At 42.5% G+C, this 23,597-nt stretch overlaps 1 protein-coding gene across 1 annotated transcript in view; it reads left to right on the forward strand.

Annotated features, from left to right (window-relative positions):
* The window catches only part of UST (uronyl 2-sulfotransferase), a 302,623-nt gene that overhangs the window by 139,016 nt on the left and 140,010 nt on the right, over window positions 1–23,597 (forward strand). The window contains exon 2 of the mRNA XM_083176522.1: window positions 7,891–7,934. Within this exon, the coding sequence (XP_083032648.1) occupies window positions 7,891–7,934 (44 nt within the window). The remainder of the gene's footprint in view (window positions 1–7,890; window positions 7,935–23,597) is intronic.

The following is a 23,597-nucleotide window of genomic DNA, read 5'->3' on the forward strand; positions in this document are numbered from 1 at the left end:
TGAGGCACGCGCGTCTCAGTATATTCTCTGGCGAGGCTGCTGGCGGGTCGCCAGCGGGGACGTTCTGGTGATCCGCCAGCCAGGATGGGAAGTGCCCCATCTGTAGTTATAATTTATTAACCGTTCTTATTTATTAACAGTTTCTTACATAGCACAGAAAATAACATTTTGGTACTTGTTTAGTTTCACGACGGCAGCATGGCCGTGCGCTACTTCCGGGTCTGTGGCCCCTTGCAGGGCTCGCTGCGCTCGCCCACGCTTCGGGCTCGGTGGCTCGCTACGCTCGGCACATGATCTACAATCAACTCCATGCCAACGTGGATAGTGGGGGTATGAACTATCCACGTTGGCATGGAGTTTATTTTAGAAAGTGTGGCGAGCGCGAGGGGACGCCGACCTGGAAGTAGCGCGCAGCCATGCTGCCACCGTAAAACTAAACAAGTACCTACATTTTTACAATTGAGTAGACAGTCATAGTGGGGAGGACCCTGCTCGCAAACTTACAATATACAGGGAAGTAGGCATTGATACACAAGGAAAGGTATTATCTATTGCATAATGGTCCACCAGAATTAATTTATTATTTATCAACAGTTTCTTATATAGCACATACATATTCCGCAGAGATTTACAGAGAATATTTGAACATTCACATCAGTCCCTGCCCCAGTGGAGTTTACAATCTATATTCCCTACCACAGAATGAAAGGATACTTGGTTGTATGATACGGTGATCCCGCAATATTGGCCAGGGGTCAGGAGGATATATTTTGACTGTGCAGTGGGGATGTACACTGTGAGCAGTCCTGGAATGTGATAAGCTAGGCTGCAGAAGTGAGTTTTCAGGGAACGCTTGAATGTTTGGAGACTCTGGAACCCCATCAGACAATAAAAATGCTTACAGGACCCCAGCAAGTTACCACACAATGGTTGCCAACTTTGTGTGGTAAGCTGTCCGCACATGCATGGCAGCATTGTGGAGGAACAAAATAATACAAGCAGTCTGAAGTAACAGAGAAATCAAGTGTATGAACTTAGTCTCTCTGCGCAGCTCCTGACGGCTGCCTGGGTCCCGCAGGGTGTTCCCAATACTCGTGGGTGAATTTAGAAAAAGTAGATTTTGAAGTTTCCAAACTACTGAAAGATTATACAAGTCATTAGCCTGACGGTCAGCAACATGGAGTCATAACCCAATGCTGTGATGGTTGCAACCCTCTTTGGGACCAGGACCCACACTATGCAATTGCCTTCATATGTGTCTCCATACATCATTGGAAATTCTACAAAAAGGCTTTTTATCCATGGAATAATATATGCAGTATATTTATGATGTCCGTAGGCTTTAGATTTCAAGCTTGGCCTGCTAGATGAGCTTTAAATATAGCAGCCTCTGAGGTTTTTATCATTTTTTTTGCAACAAGGGTGAGGTTCAGTAAGTTTAAGTCTAAAGTCTCATGATACCATGATATCTGACCGGTTAAAACCCTACTGTGAGGAAGTTATGCCTTATGCAGGCTGTGATCATCAATAAGCTTATTACCTGATAACGGATGAGTTTTTCTACCTGTAAATCCATTAACACATCAATAAATATACAAAAAATTACCTGTAATGAAAAGACTTAAAGGGCCTGATTCAGAGAAGAACAAGAAGTGCCTGTATCTAGGACTATTATAATACCACTCCAAATTCCTTCCCTTGTGTACATACTTGCAAGGACTCAGCTGTCCACTGTTCACACCCATGCATGTAGTAATGCCATTTGGTGCGTTCTTAAACAACGTCAGCGTTCGTACCATTAAACCTTGAGCAGCAAACATCTGTGTCAGAAACCATGACATTTCTATAACACACATATAAGATAGACCATATTTATCAGTGTGTCAAGACACTGCCATATATTGGAAGGGAAAAGATGGATGGGGGGAGGTTTTTTGAGAGTATGGCCGCACTGGTCAGTGGTGAATAGACACTGTAGTATTTTTGTTTAAAGTGATGAATTAGTCTGTGACAACTGACATAGACCTTGGAGTAAGGTATGTATGTCCTCGTGCACTTTTAAGATAGCTGTTGTCTTAAAGTGCCTTTTTATTGGACTGTCAGTGGTGCACCCCTGAGTACAGAAATCTTGGTGGGGGCACCCTTAAATCACAGAAAATATATATATAGCTTAAATTACATTTTTTTATAATTGAATTTTTATTAAGTAAATTAAAATATAAGTATGATTGAATTCCTTGTCACAACACTCAATGTATAGCGCTGCAAACATATTAAATGATAAGGTACGGCATTTTGGGTGGGATGTATTAAAATACATCGCCGCCTGCCTGCCGTGATGCCAGCGCATATGTACTAACATATGCGGCTGGCATCGCGGTGACGGAGGCCCCCCGCGATACCTGTACTGTGGTGTGCAGGGGGGGGTCTCCGTCATCTCCCTGCTGCCTGCTTATCCCCTCCTGCTGGGGACAGCTGTCCCCAGCACCGCCTCCTCCCCCTGCAGCCGGAAGGACGTCCGGCTGCCTTGCTATGGGGAGGAAGGGCTTACCTTCTGGGGTCCAGGAGGACCTTTCAGGAAGGTAAGTCCAAGGGAGGGGGAGAGGGGGGGTCGGCGAGGCTAAAACCACTGCTGCTTGCATCTGTAACAGCACTACTGAGGACATGATACAGTATGTAACTGGCACCGCTTAGGTCATGATATATAACTGGCACTACTGAGAACATGATATGTAACTGGCACTACTGAGGACATGCTATGTAACTGGCACTACTGAGGACATGATATGTAACTGGCACTAAATATGTGCCCCCAGCTCCCCCTACATTGTCATTTGTACATGCAGCTCAGTGTTGACTATTCAGTCAATGATGCATGTAAGGAGAAGGTTCTGGTTGATGTCAATGTCTTTAAACATCTCGGCCCGTGTGTATGCGCTATATCATTTTCCCAATATATTTAACCATATTGGCAATGCAGGGATTAGACACATGTGCTTTAGCAATACAACGTTCCACAGTGGCCATATATACACCTCTATCTATATAAGGCCCAAAGTGTAACTTAACATTCATTAATAGTAATACAATATATTCAAAAACAAATGAAGGATCTTTAGATAAAGGGGCTTTAGAAAATTTACTAGTATTTGCAAGAGCCAGACCAGCTTTTTTTTCTTAATAAATTGTGTTATTTTATTTCTTCATCCAAGTTTGATGCATTGAGGAATGTGTGCATTCCAGGAGTAATGCTTACATAGTGTTTTCCATGTGTAAAATAATATTAGCTTGCAAAATAAATATAATAAAACAACACCAGATGAGATGTTCATAAATGTAACTGGAATCCATGTGCATAAAAAAGTACTTGGGAATAAAATATTTAAACACTGCACACCCCCCTCTCCTACCATGAACCAGAATGTTCTTAGTGTTTGGGGAATGTGAGTTTACAACAGGGGCACCAGGGGAAGGGGAGGCTAAGGGTAATAATTACGGGCCTGCTGCTCAGGAAGAAAGCGTACGGGACACTTTTCTGGCATATTGCATTACCATTATTTTTTTCCTTGGGGGGACGTGGCCACCCCTCCCTGGTATCAGCACATCCCCTTCAATACTCAGACCCATGTTACATTTGCCCCATCTGCAGTGCACATGGTTTTTGTTGGAATATAGTGCATTCAGTGGCTTGTCTCCGGTGCATGCATTACACTGGTTGCGCATCCTCTACTGGTTGCGCATCCTCTGGCCGTATTCAATGTGGCGAGGGGGTTAAATGGTGAGGATCGCAGAAAACAAGCCACCCTCGCCGCTTAACCCCCGCATTGGCCACCTACCCTATTCAACGTTCCGTGGGAATCCTCACTTTCAGAGGACGGCGAGGATTCCACCAAATCCTTGCGGCGAATGCAGAGAGCCTGCTGCATTTAGCCGTGAGCCTCGCTGTTTTGGCGGCCATACACGCCGTATCCACCTCACTGTAAAAACCCAGGGGTGTAAACGGCGTGTGCAGGGGGGTCAGTTAAATACTGACCCACAGGCTGTGACGGTGAGCAATCATCACTTCTTGTCGTCATAGCTCACAAAAGAGCATTGAATAATACTGCCCATTGTCTGTACCTTTTAAAGTGATTGTCTATACAATTTTTTCTGATCTACTCAGACTTTTTTTATTATTATTAGTATTATTATTATTATTATTATTATCACTTTTCTTGTCAAACTCACAGCACCGGTAGGAGGGGACACAAAAGTAGGTAACTATGAACCAAAGAGGCGTATTGTAACTGGGTGATAAACAGTATTTCTTATTCACAGTACACTGACGTTGTGTATATCTGTATAAATAGTTTAATTATTTGCTGGATATCCAACAGAGTAAGCTGTTCAAGCATATATTTATTATTTATTTAATTAATTTATTTATTTATTCATTCATTCTTCACATAAGTAGGAAGTGTGCCCTATACCCAATAGATGGAAACTATTACAACCAAACTTTTTATTTTATTTTTATTTTAGGAGGGGGGATCCAATTAGACCCAGTAATTGTGCACCAGCTTATCGATCCCTCAGGCTATTCAATTAGTCCCTAAAGGCAGCCTACAGGCTGCACTTAACAGTGCTTTCTTTTCAGGTCACAGCAGACCAAAATAAAGAAAACTGTTGGGCATCCAAGCTATGATAACACATAGGTCCAGGAACTTATCTCAGATAAGCAGGTTCATTTACTTTATGAGAAATAAAGGGGATCTAACTGAATAGCCTATAGATCCTTGATGGCTAACCTTGACACTCCAGCTGTTATTGAACTACACATCCCATCATGCTCTGCTTCAGGTTTTCTCTTTGGCCATGCTAAATTTAAAGCAGAGCATGCTGGGATGTGTAGTTCAACAACAGCTGGAGTGTCAGTTAGCCATCAAGGCTATAGATTGTAAGTTTGCAGCAGGGCCCTCTTACCTCCAAGTCTGTCTGTTGTTACCCAGTTTGTTTTATCACTGTCTATAATTGTAAATATAAGAAACTGTAAATAAATAATTAGCCCCGGGCAGTAAACCTAAAGCTAAAACCTTTTTCCATACTTGGTAACTTACTGGGTCTTATTTAATTTTGTCCTATAATTAACTTTTTTGTTTTACATACAGTACCTAGCAAATGTGTCCAATATCTAATACAGTGGTTCCCAAACCCTCAGGTTTCTTGGGGTACTTGCAGAGGTCCACAAGTTAGTTGTCCAGGACCAATTCAAATTATTTAAGGTCAATGTAATAGGCAAAACCAGTGCTTGTGGCTTTCCATATATGGACAAATAGAAGCAAATACTGAATATAAACATAATAGTAGTCCACATATGTGGACAAATAGAAGCAAATCCTGAATATAAACATAATTTACTTATGTTTTTCTGAATGTCACAATAAGAAATTTTTGGCTTAGGTATGCTGTGAAAGAAAATCTCAGGGTGCCGTGATTAAAAAAAGTTTAGGAACCAGCGATCTAACATGAGAAATAACACAACAAATCTTTTATCTTTTTCTCTTGTAACTCCTCGTTCGATCATGATAGATCAAGAGCTACAACAAATCAAAAAATAATGTGTTATCTGTTCCAAACTGTGGCATAATTGAGAGACACATTAAAAGATAATTTCATGTCTTCAACATTTGAAGTTTGCCGTTAGAAGCGTATTTTTACTATATGCAAATGTAAATTTAAAAAATAGTTTCTTGCCATTGCAATATAAAAAATATGTCACTTTATATAGATATTAGAAGGCACAGAAACTTTCTATGGCCACATAAAGGCACAAGGCTGCATTTTATACAGGATACATAGGGATGAGCGGTGGTGGGGATGCAGGCACTCAGACTACTGACGCTGAAATCCTTTTATAAAGCTCATAGAAATGTTAAGGGACTTACAATTACTACACTAATTTACAAATATGAGGATTGTCACTATAAAACAGAGTGACAATGTTAAGGATAGTCATAAAACATTGATTGACATAATGTCAGCTTTAAATATCCTGTGGAAAAAAATAAGAATGTTAAGGCTTGTAATTAATAATAACAATGAATTTGTTTGCAGAACTGGATTTATTTACTATTTTTATTAAATCATTAACAAACTATTGAATAATTTATTTTCTAATGTACTGTATAGCATAAATAAAATGAATTGCTGATTGGATGCTATGATTTACTGATGTAGATTTATAGATGTTATACAATATATCCTGATGACGGTTATTAAATTGACCAAAACATTGATGACCATACAGTAGTTGCTGTCGTGATTTTCTAAGGAGCGGGAGTGCCACTATTTTGATGAATTGTATGTGATTGCTGGGCCAGTGGACTAGTGATTATGGGGGGCAACCGTTCAAGCTATGTTATATTTGATCGAGTGCCGTATATATATATTCAATCGAAAGTTTGGGCACCCCAGGCAAAAATTCATTTATAACATGTCATCTGTGAAAAAGCTGAAGTTAAAGAGAGGCTGGCTTCTACAAATGGATAATGATCCTAAACACACCTCAAAATCCACAGTGGATTACATCGAGAGGTGTAAACTGAAGGTTTAGCCATGGCCTTCACAATCTCCTGACCTCAACATCATTGAAAATCTATGGATAGACCTTAAAAGAGCAGTGCGTCACAGACAGCCCAGGAATCTCAGAGGAACTGGAAGACTTTTGTAAGGAAGAATGGGCGAAGATACCTCAAACAAGAATTGAAAGACTCTTGGCTGGCTACAAAAAGCGTTTACAAGCTGTGATACTTGCTAAAGGGGGCGGTGCATGCTATAAACTCTGCAGGGTGCCCAAACTTTTGTTTTCTGTTATTTTGAAAGTGTAAATGATGGAAATAAAATCAAACTTTTTTTTGACATGTTATAAGAATGTCTAATCTGTGATTTGATACCTTTTGGAGATTTTTCCTTCTGTCCTTGGCTTCTTTTTGCACATTAAAATGATTTTTTGCCTGGGGTGCCCAAACTTTCGCTCCCCACTGTGTGTATATATATATTTATCTTTCAATACACTACAGTATCAAGTTGCTATTGTGCTGCTCCCAATCAAATCGAGCCAGAATAAACAAAATACAATACAAAAGAGAGCGCACTAAATTAATCTATACATTTTTTTATATATTAAAGATAATAAAAAGCATGATTTAAAATAATTCATTTGATGAAAGCACCACAAAGAGTAACTCTATCTATCAGTATCTATTTTATATCATACCTGTCTAAAATTCCATAACATTATCAGATATGTAAATTGTAAATTATAAATTATAACTTTTAAAAAATTTAAGAGCTTGAAATACAGAAAAGTCCAACTGAGATCATTGGTTTTGGGACTTAATTGCCAATTAATAACCCAATTCAACATTATTTCACCAGAGACTCCCCACTCCTTTATTCAAATATATACAAGATCCAAGTGGGTAAGAACATTGGGGATTTATAATTTACATATCTGGTAATGTTATGGAATTTTAGACAGGTATGATATAAAATAGATACTGATATATATTACTCTGTATGGTGCTTTATTCAAAGGAATTATTTTAAATCATGTTTTTTATTATCTTTAATAAATTAAAAAATGTATAGATTAATTTAGTGTGCTCTCTTTTGTATTATATTTTTGTTTATTCTTAATTGCTTGCCAGGTGCCTTCCTGTTTATATGTTTTGCTGTGCTTGACAAAAGCCGTTAGAGGGCTGAACATTGCTGATGGCGTGTGTTATTTATTCAGTCCGGAGTGTCGCCTTCCTTTAGGTTATATATATACTGTATATATATATATATATATATAAGTAAGTAAGTTAGTTAGAAAACTATATTTTCTTATCTGTTTTTGTTTCTTTCTAGGTAATTCAACTTTCTTGGATGACCATGGTCCTCCCATCCCAAAGGTATATTTACTTATTTTTTGTTAAAAATTCTCTACTTTTAAGCAGCCTGTAGAAACAGTGATGCCATGGTGCATACAGAGCAAATAACACAATTTTTTTATTATCGCTGCCATTGCTGTAAATAGGTTTGCCGGGTACTGTATGGGGGCATGGACCTGTTTGCCCCTCAGCTAGGAACAGATTTGTTGGGGGATTTGCCAATCAGTACCTTACTGAGGGATGTGCCATTTTTCCAGTGATATTTGGGAAGATATCAGTGTTAGTGGGTCGCAAGAGTTCTGCTGCCTGCCCTGTTATTACCTAATAACAAATGTTTTCATATAAAAAGGGCAATATCTGAAGAATAAAATAGGATACGTCCTGCCCAAGTGCTTTTTGGGGTCCTGCGTCCTCACATGTTGTACACCCGCTGACCTCAGTTCAGTGAGAGACATTTTGGGTTGGGGTGGGGCAGTGATGGGCACTATTTCATAAAATGGTGGACTGTCCTCTATTTTGAGGGATTGCTGAAGTCCAGGCCTGTGTTTTCTGAAGCAGACTTCCTGGCAGTGGCAGAGGAGTTGCGTTGGTCCTTCTGAGTGACTCAGTTAACTGATGCTGAACCCCTGGATGCAGCAGCAGATCACAGAAGCAGCCAAAGGATCTATTTATACAAGATGCCTCCCTCTGCAGTGGCATTTTTAGCGCAGTATCTATGGTTAAAGACCTTAGTTTTGTGCTAAATATTAATTTCTGCATACAACATTACACATGATGGTATATGGATACTGTACTTTACAAATGATTCTGATATTGCTCTACTTCACTAATGCACAATTTGCTCAATTACTCAACTGCCTTTTTTATAGTATTTGCTGTTGTTTACAAATGTGTTATTAATTTTGCCTTGAGCATAAAGATTTAGTATATATTTATTTCTAGACCTTGATGTTGGTGATTGGTTTTAATGGATTAAATACTATGGGAGTCAACTTTATACATTTATTGTATATGCTTGAAAACGTGTACTTGTTTTCAAAGGGAAATTTAACATAACAGTTTAGCTAATTAGCAGGCAGTATAATGGGCTGCTGCAATGAATGTGTGCCTGTAGCTTATAGACTGTGGTCACTTTATGTTCTTTAATGGGTTATATAATATTATTCAGGATCCTCCCAGCTGGTCTTTGCTCTAAGCATGGGTCTTCAACCTATGGCCCTCCAGATGTTGTGAAACTACATGTCCCAGCATCCATTGCCACATTTTCTCCTATAAGAGCATGCCAAAACTGTCAGGGCATGCTGGGACATGTAGTTCTACAACATCTGGAGGGCCGCAGGTTGAAGACTTGTGCTCTAAGGTATTCCGTATAAATAACAGGTTAACCTAGTGGTTCCCAAAGTGTGTGACTAGGCACCTTGGGGTGCCTCAGGACACTTGCAGAGGTAACTTGGGTGTTAGGACTCTGAGGGTCTCCCAGACAGGAAGTACTGGGAAGGATTGGCCACTATTCCCACCCTAACTCTGTTAATCCCCCCCAGATGTAATCGGCCCAAACTCCGGTGCCACCAGGCCCTAAGGGGAGACAAGGTGCCCAACACCTCCTGAGCGGACAAAAGGAAATTAACTAAAACTAGAAAAATGGGAAACAAAACAAAATGTGGCACAAATGTACTCCACGGCTAGGGATCCTCCAGCAGTCCAACGTACAAATTTTACCAAAGGGTGACCTCTAAGCAGGTCAGTACAGGAAGGTAGTAAAATGGGAAATAGGGATACCATCTCCCATCAAACTACCGCTAATGGAACATTGCATGAAGGTGTTAAATAATTCACATTACACATCCCAGCAAGATCCACCTATGCAGCTATGCAGAACTACTACTAAGAATAGGAGGGAACAACACATGTGGAGCAGGATGATAAACATATATACTAGAGAGTCCATATAACTCCACACAGAATCACAACAGAGTTAGAAGATGATCAAAAGCACAAGATGGAGAAAGGCACTTAGCAGGGACCAGGCAAGGTCAAGAAGCTGCGTTGGGGAACAGCGGAAGTGGGTACCGACAGGACCTCTGGAGCTCAGCCAGCAGGCTCTCACCAAACAGCTGCCTGACTGCGACTGGACAGGGAATCATCGTCACCTTGCAGCAGGCCGTTTGGAAGTTTTAATCCGGGATGCCCAATCAGGAAGCCACCCCCTTCCTCTGACACTCAGAGCATCTGAGCATCCCCGACTGCTGCATCTTGTTGCTGGGCAACATGTCCGGCACTTCCACCTGGGAACCGTCTCCCAGTTGCGGACCCGCTGCAGACTCAGACACTCTCCCCACAGCCCTCGGCTGTCCAATTGGCCGATGGCTGGTGGTTTCAAACCAATTCAAATAATTATGGCCAACATTCAAAACCAGTGCTGGACAGCAAATCCTGTTCCCGGCCGCATAATTGATCCTAAGGATGCCCAATCAGGAAGCCGCCCCTTCCTCTGACACTCAGAGCATCTGAGCATCCCCGACTGCTGCGTCTTGTTGCTGGGCAACATGCCCGGCACTTCCACCTGGGAACCGTCTCCCAGTGGCGGAACAGCTGCAGACTCAGACACTCTCCCCACAGCCCTCGACTGTCCAATTGGCCGATGGCTGGTGGTTTCAGACCAATTCAAATAATTATGGCCAACAGTCAAAACCAGTGCTGGACAGCAAATCCTGTTCCCGGCCCCATAATTGATCTTAAAGATGATATTTTGACACAAATTTAATTTAATGTGTGTTTATGACTTTCTCAAAATGCAGTGTTTGGCCAAGTTGTTCCTAGAAAAAAAATATATGATACTGTGTTATCTATAGGATACTGGGTTAACCTATGATTCACTAATGTGAAAACTCCCTTCTGTGGTATCAGGTTTCCTATGTAATGGGTAATAACACTTATCGGGTGAAACACATATAAACCATTTTATTGTCCTCCTTACTTGAACACTGGGCTATTATTATTATTATCCTTCATTTATATGGCGCCACAAGGGTTCCGCAGTGCCCAGTTACATAATACAGTACACATACTCAAACTGGAAAACAGTAAATTACAGTTGAAGACAATACAGGACAAATACAGGGTAAATGATTATAGAGACATCGGCTGATTGCTGCAAGATAAGTATCAAGGTGGCTGCAAACAGCATACTTTGGTGCAGTCGAAGACTGCTGAAGTAAGAAAGGTTAAGCACATGAGGTAAGAGGTCCCTGCTCGTGAGAGCTTACATTCTATATTTATCACCTCTAGTGTGGGAACTGCACAACCCTTTTTGCAGTCTTTTATTGCCCCCAAGCAGGGGCAATAATCTTATAGCCTGGGGGGCAAGTCCAGAGCACTGGCCCATAAGTAACAGTGCATTGTTAATTGTATAATAACAGGACACCACAGGCTGCTCCTCCTGTATAACATGACACCACAGGCTGCTCCTCCTGTATAATTACAGGACACCACAGGCAGCTGCTCCTGTATAATAACAGGACACCACAGACTCCTCCTTCTGTATAATAATAGGACACCACAGGCTGCTGCTCCCGTATAATAACTGGATACCAAAGTATTGCACTAACAAAGGACTGTATAAAAGCTCCCACTCACTCACCAACCATACACCCCTCTGGTAGCAGCACCAACCAGCAGGGGCGTAACTAAAACTTTAGAAGAGGGGGATGACCAAGAAAGTGTGGTGAGCAAAGCGAGCCTGCAAGGGTCCATTTGGGACCCTTGTTCCAAGCTTGCTCTTCCTCTCTCCATCCCCTTTCCTACCCTATGAGGTCAGGAGGTCCCTTAGCCCACTTCAATTTAGACCTAATCAGGGGGTGTCAAGGAAAGAGAGGGAGAGGGAGAGGGGTGTCAGGGGAGGGAGAGACAGTGCTAGGTAGAGAGAAAGAAGTAGAGACTGTGAGAAAGGAAGGAAAGAGAGAGGGGATGGATATAGAGCAAAATAGAGGCCAAGATGGGGGGGGAGGTGGTGAGAGAGATAAGGGGAGTTGATGGAGAGCAGGAGTTTGAAAGGCTGCCAGGCATCACTTTGTACCCCTCCTAACTCCCGATCACACCTGGTGCCACACTGTTATAATGTACCTGTTGCATTTGTCCCCTGCTCCCGCCAGCGCCGCGTCCAGCTCCTGGTGGTGCCAGTCTCTTGCTCCCCCTGTGCTGGTCCCCTGCACCGTGGATCTGCTCCTGACATGCCGTCCCGCTGCTTCCAGATGTAATAGTATTCTGCTCCTGTAAGTGCTGGTCCCCTGCTCATAAAATTTTGGGACGTGACCTAGCGAGAAAGGTTTGACATGGAAAAAGGTCAAAATGCAAAAAGGTTGACACAGGCATTAGGCCGACTGTATCTAGGTGGACAGTCAAAAGGTCGACATGGGGTCTTTTACAGTTTGTTTTTTTGCCCTGAATGTCGACACAGTCGACTTGGACACAGTTTGACGTGTACCGCTGCCCCTCCCATCACTCGCGATGCTTCTGGGGTTGTTACCGCTCCCCCAGACTTATGTACTTTCTCCAGTGGGAGAATTTGGATTACATTTGGAAACCCCTTTCTAAAAATCCTGCATTTGCCACTGGGTTGCTACTATTTATATATACTCTTACTACTTAAAGCTTCAAATAACAGATGTATAATTTCTGGTTCATTCCCAGTAGACACAAAACTATCTTTACTAGTTACCTCTGACTTCTGGGGATGGTAACTTTCCACAGCTGTTCTACAAATGTACAGAACTTCCACATAATATCAAACATTGCAGACCAGCACAAGGAACTCACATTTATTGCTTCCTCTTGCTATGGTTGCTGCATATCTGTAGGGAATACGGTCACTAGGTTTAGATGGTCGACAAGCGGGAAGGTCAACATGAGTTAGGTCGACAGGGTCATTAGGTCAACACAATCATTATGTTGACATGGGGAAGGTCAACAGTCAAAAGATCGACGTGGGGTTTTTCACTTTTTTTTTTGAGCTGACGTGTGGACAGGCAGTATTTCAAGCCCTACCATCCACTAGCGCAGGGGTAGCCAACTCTAGTCCTCAAGAGCTACCAGAGTTCCCATTTTCCAGATAAACTAGGGCCTTATTCTGGTTGGTGCGGTCCGTTCCGAATTCTTTCGGAGCTGACCGAACGCCATGCTGTGCGGACATTGTAAGAACAAACGCCCACAGGTCGTCCGCATTCGGTCAGACTCACTCTCTAAGAAGAGGGTGTGTTTTCGGACAGCATCCAAACCGTGCATGTGCGGTGGGAACACAAAGATTCTGCACGGTTTTACAGCGTCCGAACGGACGGGAAGCTGGCCGTACGCACCGATTTGGTGTATTTCCGCAAACCTCACTACTCTATTCGGAACTCATGCTTCTGCAACATGACACACTTATGCAACTAGCCAACCTCATTACAAATTGTTTATTTTTAAATTTAAGTAATTAATTCCTAATTGATACTTAAACACATTACTAGCACTTTAGATTAACCCTTACATCATGTTAAGTGGTATTACTTCACTGTTGCCCCTTTACCTGTCTTAGTGGTTCCAATTGAACCTGTGAAAAGAGTGTAATTAGTCACTAATGAGTAGAGGAGTGGATTGTATTGTGTTCAGCTGAGAGTGCTTCAGGTGCGGGCATACTAATTGGGCGAACCGAATGCCTAGCACATGAACAAGTGGTCTCCGCAAAGTGAAACTTGCTTATGAAGACAGCATATTTCATGCATATTGGTTCGTTTGCAGTCGGTGTCCTGTCCGAATGCACGCCTACCAGAGTTAGAGCACTCCCTCGTGTACGCCAAGATTTACGCCCAGTTTTTCCCACTTTGAAACCACGAATGACGCCCATATTACGCCCATATTTCCCGAGTTGATTCGGTGCACATTTGTGGACGGTATTAGAGAGAACGAGTACGTAGACCATGCGTGGCACATGCGCATTGCGTTGCCTACGCATGCGCAGACGGCTAAAAAGCGCCCTCCAAAAGAATTCGGAACGGACCGCACCAACCAGAATAAGGCCCCTAGTGAGATTCCTTTACAGCTTTCTAAAAACATTTGTATTTTTTTTTACTACCAGTCTCAGTGTCATTTATTTCTATGGATTTTATGTATGATTCTTTGAACGTGCCTGCGCAATGCATCCTTGGAACTGGGGATGCCGCTAAAGAGGATTCCGATGGTTGCCGTGGACATCGGGGGATGAGGTAAGTATGAAAAAAGAGGGGTGGGAAAACAGAACAACAACAAAAAAGTAATATTCTGAAAAACCGCGGTTTTCAGAATATTTCAGTTTTTGGAATATAATTTGAGACTCAACCTGTACTACATGCTGGTTCTTACATTTACATTTTCCTTGTGCACTTTTAAGTTAACATATATTATCGGAGAACATCAATTAATAAACAGCAAATTTGTATTATAGGGTCAATGTGTTTATCTGAATTTACTACAAGTGATGCATGACAGTTAGATGCTAAGCATCAAAGTCTTCTTGAAAAATCCTTTTTAAAATTCTAAAGCCCTGTACACACACATTTGCTTTTGATTCTATGTTAGATTCGATTTTCTATTAGATCTGGCATTAGATATTTCCATTTGATTTGGCATTAGATCTGTACTTTTGCATTAGCTATCAAATTAGATATCAAATTCTATATACATTTATGGTACCTTGTACACATTCAATTTACTACATCGAATTCAATATTTCCTTGGCTGCACAGTAGATTTTTCTGTTCGATTTTGTGAAAATGGGAGCGCGCATCGGATTGAATGTAGATCGAAAGTGACACAAAAAACATTCGATATAAGCAAAATCTAATAAAAAATCTGGAAAAATCGATGCAGGTCTTACAGGGCTTAATACGTAGGTGATATATTATGACTGTTCTCTACACCGGCATAACACCATCCCATCCACCACTTTTAGACTCCACATGAAGAAAACCTACAGCAAATGAGTGAGAAGCACGTAGAGTTAAATATGTCAAAGAGTTTAAGTTAAATTGAGGTTGTACTTTGTGGCTTTTACATTTTGTCACAATACATTTGGTTCACTTCTAAAATGTTTTCATATATGACAGAACTGGATCACAGATATAGCTCTGTTCAAAAGACATTACTGATAGATGACAGTACAAAGGGTTGTGTTAAGTCAAATGATTTTAAAGACTGCCTGTCATTAAGATAAATTATATCAAGTGTCACTGATGAATGCTAATAGTTATTAACAGTCTAGCCTTGCTAGCTGCTTGTTTCACGTCATATGTGATGGCAAAATTAAAAATTGTCATTGTTAACAATATTATGATTTAGGGACTTTGGCTTTTATAGTGTAGTGTAGTGTAGTCATGTAAATAAATGAATAAAAGAAGAGTGTGTGAGAACAACTTCTATTCAACCCACAGGGTATAAATGAGAGTCTGGGGTTGGGTCACTAGAGGCGTACCCTCACTCACACTAGAACAAAGAGGATGGTGCACATAATGGTTTCTTTATATGGGTTCCCCACGGGTGTAGTTCCAAGCAAATAAACTTGCGTACTGTACTCACAAGTAAGTATACCACTATAAGCACAGCTGGGTATCTTTATGGAAGGGGGCTCCTGTCATGGAGGACAATGGCTCCCATGTACGAATACCAGCAAACAAAGGAAAACACTTTCAGTGTCTATACATTTATTTAAGCAAGAGAATACACAAAACTGGGATCTGCAAAGATGTTAAAAGAGGTCCGGTACCTTGTAGCTGGGGTATTGGCCTTATACCCCAGACCGTCACCGTCAGCAAGCAGTATCCCAGTACAAAGAACAGCAAGTGTGCTCCTCTCCTGCCAACACGTTTCAACAGGATAACCTGTCTTTTTCAAGGCTTGGAGAGGAGTGCTAGGAAGTCCATATTTATACACATGCACATTAAGCCAAATTGGACTACCTCCGCCGGAAGTTCAATGCTGGGCGGAAGTGCCATGAAATATAAATGTTAAAACTAAGAGAGGGAAATCTAATCCCAGGTTATAAACATACTTCAACCGTGCCCATACTTAAACGGGTGGGGATGTAAAAATTTGTGCCCTGTTCCTTGAATATTTTACTCTTAAGCTGTTAATCCAATGCTTAAGAGTAAAATAAAATAAAGAAACGGTATAATGTTATATAAGTATAGCAAGTTAAGTCTGTAAATCATTAATTGTTACTGGTAACGAGTGTTCCCGTGTAAAATTAAAAAATGCATAATTTACATAAGATAAAAAAAAAATATGTGGCTGATATATTAAACATCAAGGTGGGTACAGTACATTAGAATTATTGTGGAACAGTAGGAGGGAGAGAAGACAAGAGAGAAAGGGACAAGCTCAGGGGAGATGAAAACAGAGATGGGGAACCAGAAGATCATCCCTTCTGTTACCATATACTTAGTTGTAGTGCCTATAGCTGGGATAGCCAACACCAGTCCTCAAGAGCTACCAACAGTTAATGTTTTCCATGTCTCCTCACAGAGGGGTAGACTTATTATAGCGGCGCTAAACGCGCCGGTATAACAGTTCCTGCTTCGCCTCAGGTGAGGCGAAGCAGGAGGGGACACCGACAAGATGTATCAACATCTAGCAGGCTGAAATGGGGGAGCGCTAACTCCCCACTCTGGGGATGTCCCTGCTGTCCCTCCTCCCCACCCCCGGCCGGCTGACTGCACATGCGTGGGATCCCGTTACTCTTGCGAGATCCCAGCGCAGCGCAGAGCCAGCAGTAGGGACAGCGCTGTCCCTGCTTTGGGCATAGTGCATCGCCGCCTGCAGTTTTCGAAGTCGATAGCTGCAGGCGCCGGAAACGGTCAGTGATGCTGACCGTTCATAAATTAGGCAGGAGGCAGGCGCGCACTACGAAATATCGTAGTTGTGCTATGCCTCCTGCCCCACAGCGCCGCATGCTAGACACACGCTCGGCGGGTGTCATCGAGCAGGGAAATCGCTATCCCCTGCCACAACGCACAGGGATAGCGCATATTCCCCTGATCGACCAGTTATAAATCTACTGCAGAATCACAAGTGAAGTAATTAGCTCCACCTGTAGTTCTTTTAGTGAGTAATGACAGTAATGACAGTACACCTGTGCAGCAGCTAGGTTTGTTAGGAAAATGTGAACTGTTGGTAGCTCTCACGGACTGGAGTTGGCTACCACTGGACTATAGCAAGATGTGTTGATGTTTATTTGTATGTTTGTTTTGGGTTGTTTTTTTTTCCTGTAGTATGTGTGAGGTGTGAGTCCTGACAGACCTATCAGTTGTCCATATTCTGCTTCAAAATTGCAATAGATGTCAGCTCTCCTAATCTGCTGTAGCACAGCTCCCATTCTCCACACCGCACTCATGCTATTACGAGCCGCCTCCAGCGGGTTGGTTTCATTTATTCTTTTTTTGGATTTATCTGTTCTCTCCAGATCAGCACTCCAGGTTTTTCAGTTTGTCTAGTCCCAGAAGGGGACTCAGTCTGTTTGGCCGCAAGGCATGGCCAAAGCCTCGGCATAGGTCGCGAGGGCCACAGCCTCGGCAGAGGTTGTGAGGGCCACAGCCTCAGCAAAGGATGCAAGGCCATAGCCTCAGCAGAGGTTGCGAGGGCCACAGCCTCGGCAGAGGTTGTGACGGCCACAGCCTTGGCAGAGGTCGCGATGGCCACAGCCTCGGCAGAGATCGTGAGGGCCACAGCCTCAGCAGAGATCGTGAGGACCACAGCCTTGGCAGAGATCGTGAGGGCCACAGCTTCGGCAGAGATTGCAAGGGCCACAGCCTTAGAAAGGGTCCTGAAAACCACTGCCCCAGGAGGTGTCCCGAAGGTCACAGCCCCAAAAGAGGTCCCAAAGACCACTGCCTCAAGAGGTATCCCAAAGGTTTCAGCCTCAGCAAGGGTCTTAACGGCCATAAATAACCCCAGGAGGGATTTCAAAGACCATAACCCCAGGAGGGGTCTCTGTTCAATCTGTCCAACCCCAAAGGGGATTGGAAAGTTACAGCTTCGGGAGAAGTTTCTGGTGACTTTAATACTGCAAAGGATTCCAGTCCAGATGTCCCAGATGACTCAGTGGCTGTCTCCACGTCAATAACCTTAGATGGAGATCTAACCCAAAAAATTGCTTTGATCAAACACTATGCTGCCTTCATAGAGTCAGGACCATCTCCAGGGGTCACTCTGGGTAGTGTTGTTTACCTCCTCATTTATACCTTTAAATGTAGACCTCTTGAATGGGCTCATGTGCTGATCTCTACAGGTGACATTTGTTTACAAGATCTACCGTCATTCTGTAAGGTTGTCATTAAGGAATTTGGTTCTGGATCTAGCTCACCGGTTGGAAGTGCACAGGAAAGTGTTGAGTCAGCGCAAGGGTCTCAGCATATAGCCATTACAGCTGGGTGTGCTCTTTTGTCTCCTTCTTATATTAATGTTCCTGGAGTATTAGCTTCTAGAGCAGTGGTCAGGGAACTCGGTCCTCATTACCCCACGCAGTGCATGTTTTGCAGGTCTCCTCACAGAATCACAAGTGAAATAATTAACACCACCTGCGGACCTTATAATATGTGTCTGTGAGTAATTAGTACACCTCTGCACCTGCTGGGTTACCAGCAAAACATGCACTGTGTGGGGTAATGAGGACCGAGTTCCCTGTCCACTGTTCTAGAGCATTGGAACCTATGTTTGGTCTATTCTCAGATTCCGAATCGGAATTTGTGTCTGAGATTGAGGGTATTCCAGTTTTTGCGGGCCATATGGTTTCTGAAGAAGCCTTTTTTCAAACCAGGGATAACTTTTCTTCCTAAACATTCCCAGAGAAAAAAGAAGAATTAAATGCGCTGACTTTCACCTTGCCCTGCTTGTAAAATTATTTTGTACTGGTCTTGTTGAGTCCAAAGTCTACCTTCAAAGGGTGTGTGTGTGTATGTATGTGTGTGTGTGTGTGTGTGTGGGGGGGGGGGGGTTCCTGTATACCTTAGCCTTTGGGTGTGTCTGCCTCCTCAGCCACTGGGTATTTAGTATACACACAGCATTGATAGCCAGTTATAGTCTTGTTAGAGGCTGGTTATAGTCCTGTATAGTCCTTGGAGTTCCTGGTTATTTCCACATTTAGTGTTCATTCTAGCACCCGCTATATTTGAAAACCCATGCAGTTCCTCTTCCCTGCCTGGGGTGTCACTGTCTTCTGTAGTGCTTCTAGCACAGTGTGGTCTGTATATCAGCACTGATATGCAAACCGGACCTTTGCTAGAAACACCACAATAGACAGTGACACCCCAGGCAGTGAGGAGGAACTACATGGGTTTTCAAAGATAGCGGGTGCTAGAATGAACACTAACATTCCTAGACATCCTCAGATTTCTAGCTAAACAACTGTCTGTATATACTCCAGAGTTCAGGTTATTCCAGCCTGTGTCTGAGGAATCCTGCAAGCATACCTGCCATGTGTCTGAAATCCTACCTGTACTTCCATTGTGTGTTCTGCCTCTGTGTCTGTTGTCTGGCTGCTGGAGGGTTCCTTGTCTACCACCTATTTCCTGCTTTCCAGTCCTGTCAGATTTCAGGGGTAGATTTATTAAGCTCGATGAAGTGATAAAGTGTCTGGTTTTTATCACCGGCCAATCAGCTTCTAACTGTGAAGTTAAAGGCTTGGTTCAAAAAATGACAGGTAGGAGCTGATTGGCTGGTGATAAATACCTGACACTTTATAACTTCACCAAGCTTAATAAATCTACCCCTCAGTGTCTTGTTCCCAGCCTAGGAGATCTCCTCATTCCAGTCATGGACATAAGTTATCTTTCTGCTATTTCTTGATTTCTTCGACAGTCGCATGTGCAGCTTCATCTGTGTGGAGTTATATCGTCTCTTTCTCTCATTCAGAATCTTTCCAACAGTACTGCGTGGGCTATTTTTCTTATTCTGAATATCTTGTATTGTTGCATACGTGTGCCTAGCTTAAAGGAATTATTGATATGTTTAATACCATCATGCATTGTTGCATTTACAGCAGTTTGGTAGAAAATTGTATCACTGTTTCCTACTTCATGACCTTTCTTAGTGGAGCTGCTTAGGGGTCATCTGTCCAGTGATATTTGTACATTGGACTACTGAAGGATCCTTTCCCATGGGGGACAGCTGCACCACATTTTGTTTCGTTTTCCAATTTTACAGGTTTTAGTTAGTCCTCTTGTCTGCTCTGGAGTTGTTGGGCACCTTTACTCCCCTTAAGGCCTGGTGGCACCGGAGTTGGGGCAGACCTATTTTGCCCCTTCAAATGTGGCTTTTATAGATGAAGTCTTACTGTAGCTCTGCAGGTGCCTATAAACTCTGGAGGGATTAACAGAGTCAGGGTTGAGATTGTGGCCTGTCCTCACCAGTAACCTATGCTTGAGTTTTCTCCCAGAACCATAACAGATGCTGGTTCCGGCTTTAATCCTCAGCACCACCTGATAAGTACCTCAAGCACCCCTAGTCTGTAAGATGCGGATCCCTGATAGCCGCCACCAGAAGTACCTTAGCAGTACCTCTTAGCCATTACCTCAGGACAGGCTCCTCACATACATTACCTGAAATATGCACAGGGCCTTTTACATCTCTAAGAAAGGGAGACAAGCACAAGGCAAGTCGAGCAGCGCTATGAATAATTAAACCAGGTGATTGGAAAGGTACAAATAATTTTTACTCACATGAAATACACAATAAAATACACGATATTACATAACAATAAAATGGTATAGGGGGGGTAATAAAAGTAAATTGGAATTAAGGTATAAAAGATGACCAAGCCTCAATGGATTTGTGCAAAATTTGATGGAGAAGAAAACACTTTTGGTAATGATTGGGTATATATTACCACACGATTAACCAGGTCCCAGATAGGTGGAGAGAGTCCTCACGATGTATGCGGAATAGCTGTATTTGCCGCTGGAGGATGTGATAGTCGCTGTAGCTTGCTGGTGGAATATTACCCAAATAGGGAGATGAGCAGGAATCACCACTGGAGTGCTTTTCAGCAGACCACCGTCTGGGGTATCACTGGTGGAGATGAATAACAAGGCTTCTGTGCACAGTAATTGGAGAGCACATGTGTGCTAAAGATGGTAATAGCAGAAGTCCTGGGCAAAACTGTGCACGGTGTCCGCCGCTGTGAAGGGAGGTATCAAGTGTAAAGTCCACGGTTTGAAAGCAATTTAGCATAGAATCCAGAGGCTGGTGTAGACACCTTACGCGTTTCACTGCGTCCTGCAGCTTTATCATACCTTTGATAAAGCTGCAGGACGCAGTGAAACGCGTAAGGTGTCTACACCAGCCTCTGGATTCTATGCTAAATTGCTTTCAAACCGTGGACTTTACACTTGATACCTCCCTTCACAGCGGCGGACACCGTGCACAGTTTTGCCCAGGACTTCTGCTATTACCATCTTTAGCACACATGTGCTCTCCAATTACTGTGCACGGAAGCCTTGTTATTCATCTCCACCAGTGATACCCCAGACGGTGGTCTGCTGAAAAGCACTCCAGTGGTGATTCCTGCTCATCTCCCTATTTGGGTAATATTCCACCAGCAAGCTACAGCGACTATCACATCCTCCAGCGGCAAATACAGCTATTCCGCATACATCGTGAGGACTCTCTCCACCTATCTGGGACCTGGTTAATCGTGTGGTAATATATACCCAATCATTACCAAAAGTGTTTTCTTCTCCATCAAATTTTGCACAAATCCATTGAGGCTTGGTCATCTTTTATACCTTAATTCCAATTTACTTTTATTACCCCCCCATACCATTTTATTGTTATGTAATATCGTGTATTTTATTGTGTATTTCATGTGAGTAAAAATTATTTGTACCTTTCCAATCACCTGGTTTAATTATTCATAGCGCTGCTCGACTTGCCTTGTGCTTGTCTCCCTTTCTTGTCTTTTTAGTGGGGAGTGACTACCCCCACCTTTGAGCAGCAGCTCATTTTGAAGCAACAGCTCGTGTCAAAGCGCCTGTATATTCCCTAGGGAATTTCCTTTGTTCCTTTTACATCTCTGACTCCATCAACTGACACTTCCTTCAAACTGTCACTGACTTTATCACCTGACACTAGTCATGTGACATTCTCCTGACCTCTTAAGAAGCTCACAAGGCTGCTGGGAATTCAGTGGCAGGCGTAATATATTGCTTAACAGGGTATTACACCCATCATTCAGCCTTTCAAACACTGTCTTGAATAGCCTACTCACCAACCCCTGAAGAAACTTACACTGAGCCCTGCCACATTTTATTAGTTAGGAAACTAACCTTTATCTTTTTGTCTTTTCTCTTCTTGTCTCCTTGCCAATTCTAATGACTGACTGATAATATATAGTACTTTATTTATATGTATTTAAAGATACTCAAAACCCGTATTTTTCACATTTTCAGTTTGGATATGTTAAATAAAAACAATAAAAATCATTGTTCAATTAATTAACTTTTATAGACGTAACCTAGTCTATGACAGCGTTATACCACATTAATACCAGTGTTAACCCCACAAAACCTGGGTATTTCCTGGATATAAAAACCTGTGTGACTCAGCTAAAAAGCTCTTACCCCCTTTCACACAGCACAAAAAAACCTGGGTATACCCCATGTCGACCCCTTTCACACAGAAGCTTTATCTTTCCTGCAATATACTGTTTGTCATAAGAAGAGAGATGAGGTCATGAAAAGTGGGTGGTGACTACTCACTGCATTGCATTAACTATGACCAACGAGTTACTACTCAGTAGCACAGAGTTCCTGTGTTCTTGCTGTTTCTTGTTGTTTTTATAAAGCAAATGAGACCCAGCTGCTAAAACTCTGCTACCTGGCACAGTCTTATGCCAGGAGGAAAAGGGTGCAATTTCTGGTGAAGAGAGCTAATACTCACTGTCGGTATTTGCGCAGGAGAGCCCTCATTTTGGGCAGTATAACGTCAATTTACCAGCGGGACAAATAGATTGGTGTGGACCAGAGACATGGAGAAGCTTTCTGGGAGACTGTGCAAGCTTTTCAGCTTGAGCAGTGGATGGCACACTTTCAGATGTCCCATACCACATCCAATTACTGTACCTGCTGGAACTTCTCACCCCAGCACTCACCAGGGGGAGCACCAACTACTGCAAGACCCTCAAGCCATGCAGGAGACTGGCAATTGTGTTGTGGTGCTATGCTACCCTGGGGGAATACCACACCATCTCCTGCTTGTTTGGTGTTGGCATATCGTACTCTGCACAGGTGATCTCCGGGGGGGATCGGCCCAGCACATATATTATATACTAAATAACATGTATGTATGTATGTATGTATATGTACTTTCCACCCCACAAACCTTATGGGCTAGAGGTCTCTAGAGGCCACTGTGTAAAGGTGCTTCTAGTTGAGGTCAAACATGTCGACAAATAATTAACATGGCAATAGGTGTAGGGTTCATGTGGACAAGTAAAAAAAATCAAAATGAACATATTAAAAAGGGTACATATAAATGTAAACATTACATTTTTACAATTGTACAAAGTGGGACTATTTGTAGTGTAATGTACGTTGCCATCAGTATTATTATACTAAGAGGCATGTGGACTAATGCTCCCTCTACCATGTGCAGTGTTCTGCATGGGGCCAAGTCAATTCCCTG

Source organism: Crinia signifera, chromosome 3 (assembly GCF_055691185.1).
Source record: "Crinia signifera chromosome 3, ASM5569118v1, whole genome shotgun sequence".
In the NCBI taxonomy this organism is placed as follows: domain Eukaryota; kingdom Metazoa; phylum Chordata; class Amphibia; order Anura; family Myobatrachidae; genus Crinia; species Crinia signifera.